At 34.1% G+C, this 10,061-nt stretch overlaps 1 protein-coding gene across 1 annotated transcript; it reads right to left on the minus strand.

The window, feature by feature from the left end:
- LOC109334032 lies at window positions 4,605-5,531 on the minus strand. Its single transcript, XM_019569605.1, has 2 exons — window positions 5,417-5,531; window positions 4,605-5,323 (listed from the first exon to the last, which is right to left on the minus strand). Exons 1-2 carry the CDS (start codon window positions 5,529-5,531, stop codon window positions 4,605-4,607), a joined length of 834 nt encoding a protein of 277 aa, XP_019425150.1.

Raw genomic sequence — 10,061 nt, forward strand, 5'->3', positions numbered from 1 at the left:
TAGATCTTAAAGTTTTCTCAATTAATATTAATTAATTATTTTTAAAACTTAAATAGTAGAAATTCAATCTTATTAAAATATTCTCAAATAATATCATTTATTTTTTTTTAAATTTTAAAATGATAAATATAACGCATTTAATTAGTTGATCTTAAAACATTCTCAATTAATATCATTTTTAAAACTTAAGTAGTAGGAATTCATTGTTATTATTAATAGAATAAGATATGATATCACAATTAATAATGAATTCTATTGATATTCTACATTGTTGCTTGAAAAATGATAAAAATAAATTTATTTTAAAAGAATCATTTGTAATACTGATAATTATTTAAATAGATCTTAAAATGTTCTCGATTAATATTATTTAATTATTTTTAAAACTTGAATAGTAGGAATTCAATCCTATTACTAATAAATGAGCTATGATGTTACGATTTATAAAGAAATATGTCGATATTATGTCTGACTTAAATATAAAATTACTGAATAGAGCTAAAAATAATAATATTATATCCATTATATGATTATTTTTTATTATTATTGCAACTATGTATATTTATACTTTTTATATTTTTATTTATGAATTTGTTCATATCACAAAGAAAAGAGAGAATTGCCTAAATGAGTAATATTTTTTAGAATTAATTTTATTGTGATAATAAAAGAGTTACATTTGTCTAAAATTTATTTATGCCGTAAAAATAATATATTTGATTTGATTATGATAATAAATGGATTTATTTTATATTTATTTCTTGATTTATTTTCAATTACTTAATTTCTGTCATACTCATTATGGATATAAATTTGAGACAATGCTCATCATGTATATATATTTTTATAATGAATTGTGTGTAATTTCTTTCAAAGCATTTTGAAAAGTTCACTAAAATATAACATAATAGAGGTTGATAAAAATGTAATCATTTTATAAAATTTTACTTGCATCACTAATATGGGTGAAACATGTGATCTTAATAATAATGTACAGGTAACATGTGTGTTTTAACTATACAAATGTGCGATTTGTTAGAGAAGAAGATGAATGCGTGAAGATGATGCACAGAAGAAGAAGGTATGAAAGATGAAGTAGGGAAAGTAAAAGAATGAGACTTGCCAATTTTAGAAAGTATTAGTTAGTGTTAATTACCAATTAACTATAGGAATTGCTATTTATAGAATTAGTTACACACAAGGCCCAAATACAACAAAAGGCCCACTAACTCCTACTAGTTTATTGAATTACATTTTCCTATACTCCTCCTTAATTCAAGCTAGTTAGGCTAGCAATTCCTAGTCTTCTTCTTTGGCCTTCGAAGGCTTCCTTCTTCAATGCTTTAGTTAGAGCATCAGCAAGTTGCTCATCTGTTCTGCAATGTTCTAGCTTCAGATTCCCTTTGTCAACTTGATCTCTTAGGAAGTGAAACTTGGTTCTATATGCTTGCTTCTCCCATGAGCTATGGGATTCTTGGCTAAGTTGATTGTTGATTTGTTGTCTACATATAGTAACATGTATTCTGCAGAATGCATTCTTAATTCTTTGAGCAGGGAGAGTAACCATAGAGCTTGACACCCTCCCAAACAGGCTGCAATGTACTCTGCCTCACATGATGAAAGAGCAACAACTTCTTGCTTCTTAGAGCTCCAACTACAAGGGGCATCATCAAACTTAAACACATAACCAGTTGTGCTTTTTCTGTCATCCTTGTCACCACACCAATCAACATCAGTGTATCCAACCATTCTTGCTTTTCTTCTGTTGTTTTTGCTTGGAAAGAGTACTCCATAGTCTAAGCTTCCCTTCAAGTACCTGAGTACTCGTTTTGCTGCCATCATGTGTGAGTATTTAGGTTTGTCCATGTACCTGCTAATCACTCCAACTCCATAAGTGATGTCTGGTCTTGAGTTGCAGATGTATCTCAATGACCCTATCATTTGTCTGTAGAGTGTAGAGTCCACTTCTTCATCTCCTTCCTTATCTCTGCTCAGAAAATTTCCAGTCTCAACTGGGGTAGGTGATGGATTACACTCACTCATGTTGAAGCTGCTAAGTACATCAGATGTGTATCTCTTCTGGTGCATTAGTACTCCTTTGGTTGTCTTCACAAACTCAATTCCTAGGAAGTATGAGAGCCCCCCTAGGTCAGACATTTCAAATTCTTGCTTCAGTTTCTTCTTTATATCTTCTACTTTTGCAAGATTTCCTCCAGTTATCAAGAGGTCATCAACATACAAGCATATTATCATTGTTGCTTCAGTTTGTGTGACTTTGGTGTAGATTCCATGTTCACTGGTGCACCTGGTGAGTCCTTGCTTGACAAGAAAGCTATCAATTCGTTTGTTCCATACTCTAGGTGCCTGTTTTAGCCCATAGAGTGCTTTGTGCAATTTGTATACTTTCTGTGCATGACTTGGTATCTCAAAGCCTAGAGGTTGTGATACAAAAACCTCTTTGTCAAGTGGACCATTCAAGAAAGCAGATTTCACATCCATCTGGCATAGGATCCATTCCATAGAGCATGTTATTGCTATGACTAACCTTACTGTCTCCATCCTTGCCACAGGTGCAAACACTTCATCAAAATCTATTCCTGGTTTTTGCAAGAAGCCTTTTGCTACTAATCTGGCTTTATACTTGGCCACTGTTCCATCTGGTTTCATTTTGACCTTGTACACCCATTTTAATGGGATGGCTTTCTTTCCTTCTGGTAGGTGTGTGAGTTCCCATGTTCCATTCTTCTCAATGGAGTTGATTTCTTCCTTCATGGCCCAACCCAACATTCCTTTCTGATTGCTTGTTCAAAAGTTATTGGTTCCATTTCTGCCAGTAGGGCCATATGGACAAGATCACCTTCTGAAGTGATTGAGGTATCTGAAAATACCTTAGTTATTGGTTCCATTTCTGCCAGAAGAGCCATATGGACAAGATCACCTTCAGAAGTAATTGAGGTATCTGAAAATATCTCATAATCTCTCAACCTTGTTGGTCTTTGTCTTTCTCTCTGAGGTCTTCCAGTGATAGGTGAGATCCCTTCATTCCTTGGAGTCTCTTGAGGTGTTTTGTTGCTGATCTCAATATCAATCTGACTTGCCTTGTGTGAGCTTTCCTGATTTGAATTCCATTCCCAAGCTTTAGTTTCATCAAACTTGATGTCTCTGCTGTAGTGTATGGAATCAGTTAAGGGGTTATAGAGTTTGTATGCCCCTGTTGAATGATATCCTAGGAAGATTAGCTTTTCTCCTCTGTCATCCAGTTTTTGTCTCTTGATATCTGGTATGTGTCTATAACATATTGATCCAAATATCCTGAAATGCTTCACACTTGGCTTGAGTCCTGACCATGCCTCTTCTGGTGTCATACCTTTCAACCTTTTTGTAGGACTCCTGTTAGCAATGTAGGCTGCAGTGGCTACAGCTTGCCCCCAAAATTTCTTAGGAAGTTCTTTAGTTTTCATCATGCTCCTTGCCATATTTAGGATAGTTTTGTTGACCCTTTCTGCTGTTCCATTGTGTTGAGGGGTGTATGGTGAGATGATCTCATGAGTGATGCCTTCTTGTTCACAAAAAGCATGAAATTCATTGGATGTGTATTTGAGGGGTGTATGGTGAGATGATCTCATGAGTGATGCCTTCTTGTTCACAGAAAGCATGAAATTCATTGGATGTGTATTCTCCTCCACCATCACTCCTTAGTAGCTTCAGTTGGTTTCCACATTGCTTTTCAACCATTGTCTTGAAACTCATAAATCTGTTCAGGACTTCACTTTTCTTCTTCAGTAGGTAGATCCATAATTTTCTGGTGTGATCATCTTTAAAGGTTAGGAAATATTTGTTTCCACCCAATGATTGCACCTCCAAAGGGCCACATACATCAGTGTGAACTACTTCTAGTGGCTTTGATGTTCTTGACTGCACTTGTGAGCTGAAGGAATTCCTGGTTTGTTTGCTTGTGAGGCAATCTTCACATGTTTCAGTTGGTGTGTAGATATTAGGAAGTCCACTCACCATTCCATCCTTACTCATCAATTCTAGACTTCTGAAGTTGATGTGCCCAAACCTTTTGTGCCAAATCCATGTTTCATCTGCTATGGACTCTAAGCATTCATGATCCTCAAGCTGAATTCCAATCTTGAAAGTTCTGTTGGTTGATAGTGGAGCCTTCAAGATTAGTGTTCTGTTTTTGTTGAAGATTTTCAGCATTCTATCCTCCATCCTCATGTTGTATCCCTTCTCAAGCAACTGACCAAGGCTTATGAGGTTGTTTTTCATTTTTGGCACATACAAAACATTTGATATGTATGATGCAGTGCCATCTTTCTTCTTGATTCCTATTCTTCCAATTCCCTCTGCAGTGATGAAATTGTTATCTGCAAATTTCACTTTGGTCTTCACAGAATCATCAAGAGTCAAGAACCACTCTTTGTGCCCTGTCATGTGATTTGAGCATCCAGTGTCAAGGTACCAACAATCTGCAGGAAGTTGTTGATCATTTTTTGCAGTAATCATCAACAATGCTTCATCTAGGTCACTTTCTTCTAAGCCTGTGATCTCCTTTTCTGCCATTAGTAGAACTTCTTCATCAGAATCCTCCTCTTTGGCTAATCTGGCTTCAGCATCTTTGCCTCTTCTTTTGCATCTTTGCCTCTTCTCTTGAGTTTGCATTCTGATGCAAAGTGTCCCCAATTCCTACAGTTGAAACACTGAATATTGCTCTTATCTTTCTTCTTCTTGCCATTGTTAGGCTTCTTGGTGTACCTTTTTTCAAACTCAGAAGAATCAGTCTTGGTGAATCCCTGGCTATATTGATTAGAGCCTTCACCCTCTTGTCTCTTATCACTTAACCATCTTCTACCATCTCTTCTTGATTTGTTATTGTGCCCTGAGTTTTTCTTCTGAAATTGAGCACTGAGTGCTTGTTGTGATTGCCTGTCATTCATCCTTTCTAGAAATCTCTGTTCATGAGCCTCCAAAGAGCCTTGCAACTCATCAATCTTGAAATGTTCAAGATCCTTTGATTCCTCAATTGCTACAACTACATGATCGAATTTAGCTGAAAGAGTTCTAAGGATTTTTTCAACTATACCTTGATCTGACATCTGTTCACCACAACTCCTCATCTGGTTGATTAAGCCTCGAATTCTTGTGAAGTACTCAGATACTCTCTCTTGCTCCTCCATCTGAAGCAATTCATATTGCCTTCTCATCATTTGCAATCTCACCTTCTTCACTTTTCTTCCACCCGCATAACACTTCTCAAGAATATCCCAGGCTTTTTTAGAGGATGATGCAGCTGAGATTTTCTCAAAGTTTGAGGGATCTACACACTGGTGTATTAGGAAGATAGCTTTACAATCCCTCTTCTTAATTTATCTGTACTCCAATCTGCCATCTTCGGTTTGGTTCTCCTCACCAATTAATGGAACCCCTCCTTGAACTACTTCAAGACATTCCTGAAAACCGAAAATTGCCTTCATCTGTATGCTCCAGTGATCATAATTCTTCCCGTCGAGTATAGGAAGATTCATTGCGAATCCATTCGAGGTCGTCATGACTTTCTTGGAAATTTGTTTCCACCATTGCACGAATGATCCTCAACCGTGAGCTCCACTCCTTGAGGCTCCCTGTGTCTTTCTTGACACCACCACTGGTTGTTGAATCGTTTCTAGCTCGTGATACCACTGTTAGAGAAGATGATGAATGCGTGAAGATGATGCACAGAAGAAGAAGGTATGAAAGATGAAGCAGGGAAAGTAAAAGAATGAGACTTGCCAATTTTAGAAAGTATTAGTTAGTGTTAACTACCAACTAACTATAGGAATTGCTATTTATAGAATTAGTTACACACAAGGCCCAAATACAACAAAAGGCCCACTAACTCCTACTAGTTTATTGAATTACATTTTCCTATACGATTAATATATGTATTCTTAGCAATGTGAATGTACGGGTAATATATGTGTTTGAACCATTAAAATGTATGAGTCACATGTTTGTTCTTACCAATATGAATGTACAGGTAACATGTATGTTCTTAATCATGTGAATGCACATGTAACATGTATGTTCTTAATTATGTGAATGCACATGTAATATATACATTCTTAACCATGTGACAAAAATGATTTTTAATCTACAATTAGAAGACTTTTGGTACCTACGGTTATGATTTTAATTAAACATTTAGTTCTACATAAGTTTTTTCGTTCTTTTATGGTGCCCATTATTACTTCCATCTCTTTCTCTTTTTATAGTTGTTTATCGTTCCGTATGGGTTGCTTTGTATTGGTTCTATTTAACTCAAATTAGTATAGTATAAAGGTGTAAAATAAAAAAATATATAAATCAAATAATTTAAAATTATAAAATTGAATGGCATGTACAAGGTTATTGGAGAAAGGAAAATTTACCTATGAAAAACTAAACATTGAGAAGTGTGAACACTCAATTTTGTTCAACTTTACAACTCCAAAGAAGATAAACCAACATACCTAAATTATAGTGAGTGTCACCACTACTGCTAAATCCATTAGAATTTAGGATGGAGTTATCATAAGAATGCTTCCTTTTTCTAAAAGAAATATTAACTTTGAGATATTATGCATGCTTTAATCCTTGAATAACTCTTCAATATTAAGAAGTTTTTTCTATTAGTAAAAGTCATTGGCCTAAAGGACTCGACATTAAAGTGAACATACCAAAGGAGGCAAAATCGGGTTGAGGATTAATCAGAATAATTATAGTAAATATTCAACCACAAAATTACAATGAATACGTGCAGTTACAGAGCAAATATACACACTAGATTAAACTACAAAATTCAGAAGAAGGTTGTGTTGTTACACATCTTGAAGCATGGTGCTCTTGTAAACCGTAAGGCATAATATGAAAGTGGTTTCACAATTGTCAACCATAGTGTTCACTTTATTGATGTTTCAGCCTATAACATTTGATCCCGATAGCACATCTGTTGTCTCACACTTTGTGTCACTCCATGTGCCATGCGCTTGTGATTGGTCAGAAAAATATTTAATAATTAAATTTTAACTTTTTCTGACCAAAGTGTGGGACAGCAAATGTGTACCCTGATCTCCCACATAGACTTTGTTGCCTTACCTCATACAATATTAACGGTGCTTCATCCATTAGCAACCAAAAGAAGCTTTTGAAGGATAGTTCGGAAGAGTATATATAGAGAATGTGGCAATCAACACTGCAACAACATTGTTATTTGTTCTATTTGCTTCTTTCTTCATGATCATGTCATATTTGTTGGTGGGAAAGTTTAGTGGCACTGTTTTCTCATCGGTGGTGTAGAGGGATTACAAATTTGTATTGGTGGCTCTCCCATCATATTTCAAGATGATTTCAACATGCTGCATAAACAGTAAAATAAAATATCATAATCACTATTAATGGGAAGCTTTAATTGGAATAATCAGTAAATTAAGGCAATCATCAGAGAATATCATCTATCCTAACAGTTATAATATGAGACATTATTGGATAAAAATAAGAGAAAAACTTATCCAACCCTGTAGGAAATTCAAAGAGATGCAAACCAGAACTCATGGCTGTTTGCTATATTCCATTTCAGTTACACCAGTGTTTTAAATTGCGGTTGCGGTTATTGCGATTGCGGTCATTGCGGCCGTTGCGGCGTGAAATTAATTAATGTATCCACAAAATACAAAAATAATGTATAATTACTATAACTATTATTGTTATTCACTTTGTATATGTTTTTTTTGTTCATTATGAGACTTTGTTTAATGACAATTAACAATTTAAAATAAAGTTGTAATAAAATAATATAATTTTGCAATTAAAAGAAAACATTTTATCTTATTTTTACATAAGCAAAAGTGGATTACATTTACTTAGAAGAGTACAACATATTGAAATTGTCATTATCATCAAATACCTAATTAGGAAGCAAAGCCAAGATTCAATGATATAATGTCCTTACAAAATAAAGTAAGATAAAACATCACAACTAATATTATAAATTTGTCACTTGAAGAACCTTAAAAAAATTATTAAATCCATTAGAACACTCGCATTTTAATTGTTAATTGTTACCATATGCTAGAATGACGTGGATGAGCATAATCTTCATTGTCATACTGACTACCATCTTGTGTAGGTCCTTGTCCAAAGACATAATCAAAAAATCCATGACTTGATTGTTGATAATAAGGTTCTTGATAATTCATTAATGAAGACTGGTAAGATGAAACTTGTCCACTTTCATATTGAGGATGTATATAATAACCATGTGGATAATATACTAGATGCATTGGATTGTACCCTTGACTACTCTGTGATGNAGAGGAAGCATCTTCAAGTGTAATATTTTGTTTCTTTTTTCCTCTCCTAGATTGCGACTCAGTTCTATTGCTATCATTAAATGAATCACTAGAATGAACCATACCCGATCTAGATGTTGTAAGGTCAATTAGGTTATGATCACGCCTATGCAATGGCATCTCCTCATATGGATCATTGTGCATTTGCTCACCTTCCTCATCACTTTCTCCACCCTCAACATCACGAGCGTCATTGCCACCATCCTCATTTGGTGGGCTTAAACCACCACTATGTTCATCAGAACCAACATCATCACTATCAACTTCCATATTTTCATTTTCATCATCGGTGTCAATTATAGGAAGCCACTCTGCATTTTGTGCTCCATCTAATGCTGGATTTTCTCTTTCTTTCTTCTATCCAATCAGACAATGGTTCATCTTCCTAAAATATGTTGTCAAGATTAATAGGATTGAAACTTGCTTCAATTTCTTCTTGACTTCTTCTCATTTCAGTTCTCATCTTCAACTTCATATTGTAAAATGTATAGACAAGTCTATGTAACATATTATATGTGAGTCTATTCATTTTCTTTGTATGAATATAGCTAAATGTGCTCTAGTTTCTCTCACAATTTGTGGTCTTAGAACTTTAATTGCAAAGTTTTTAAGTTCAGGAGAGCATGAACCAAATATCATCCACTATTCATCTATTTATCTCTACAAGAAAAATAAACAAATTATTATGCTCATAAAAAGTGTTTTAAATGCACATGTATAAAGAAATATGAGAAATATTATTTTACCTGGATTCATTTTAGACCAAGCTGTTTGAGCTTGAGGTGTACCAAATGTCTCTGACTTATTTCTATAAAGAAGCAACTATATAACATAAAATATGTCAATATATAAATGTATTATCTGAAATTATAATTTAAGAATTAAGAGATTAAAATATAAAATTTTAATGTGAACCTAATTAAAAGCTTTAATTTGTTTATCCATGTCTCTTTCAAGTTTCATGATGACACTACTAGTTTCATCAAATGTTTCCTTATACACATCAATCTCGTGTTCAACTCCATATTGAAATTGCGGGTTATGAAAGTATAAATATTAGAATGAAGATATGAAATTAATAATCATATGATAAAATTAAATATAAATTCTACTAACATACCTGCAGAGTGAAGATCGGAGTGCATGAATTTCCATCTCTTGTCTATTATGTCATTGTATTGAGAATGATAGCGATAATTTTTTTTTGAATTGATTGTTTAGCTCGATCAATCGCTTCATAAAGAAAACCCATTGTGGGCTTTGTATCACCACCCACCAACCTTAATACTTTAACTATAGGCTCAAAAACTTTTAATATATCACTAGCCCTACTCCAGAATTCATGATCCAAAATAATCTTCCCTGCTTCAAGTGTTGGCCCATTCTTTTGTTTGTAAAATTTAGATTTTTTGAATTCTTCGGAGTTAAACATTTGTTTCAGGCCTTGCTTTTTATTCACAATTGCTTGAAGTTGCAAGAACTTTGTTGCAAATCGAGTGATGCGAGGACGAACAATCTCTCTACCTCCAGTATATTTTTTCATAAGATTTACTGTTCATATATGATTATAGATGAAGGTTGTCACCATCTTTGCTTCCTCCGATGATTTTTGCACATTTTTCTTTTTTTCAATATCCTCCAAACAATGAGCTGAGCATGCAGACCAATATAAATGTGGTCTTTTTTCCA

This window comes from Lupinus angustifolius, chromosome LG19 (assembly GCF_001865875.1).
Source record: "Lupinus angustifolius cultivar Tanjil chromosome LG19, LupAngTanjil_v1.0, whole genome shotgun sequence".
Classification (NCBI taxonomy): domain Eukaryota; kingdom Viridiplantae; phylum Streptophyta; class Magnoliopsida; order Fabales; family Fabaceae; genus Lupinus; species Lupinus angustifolius.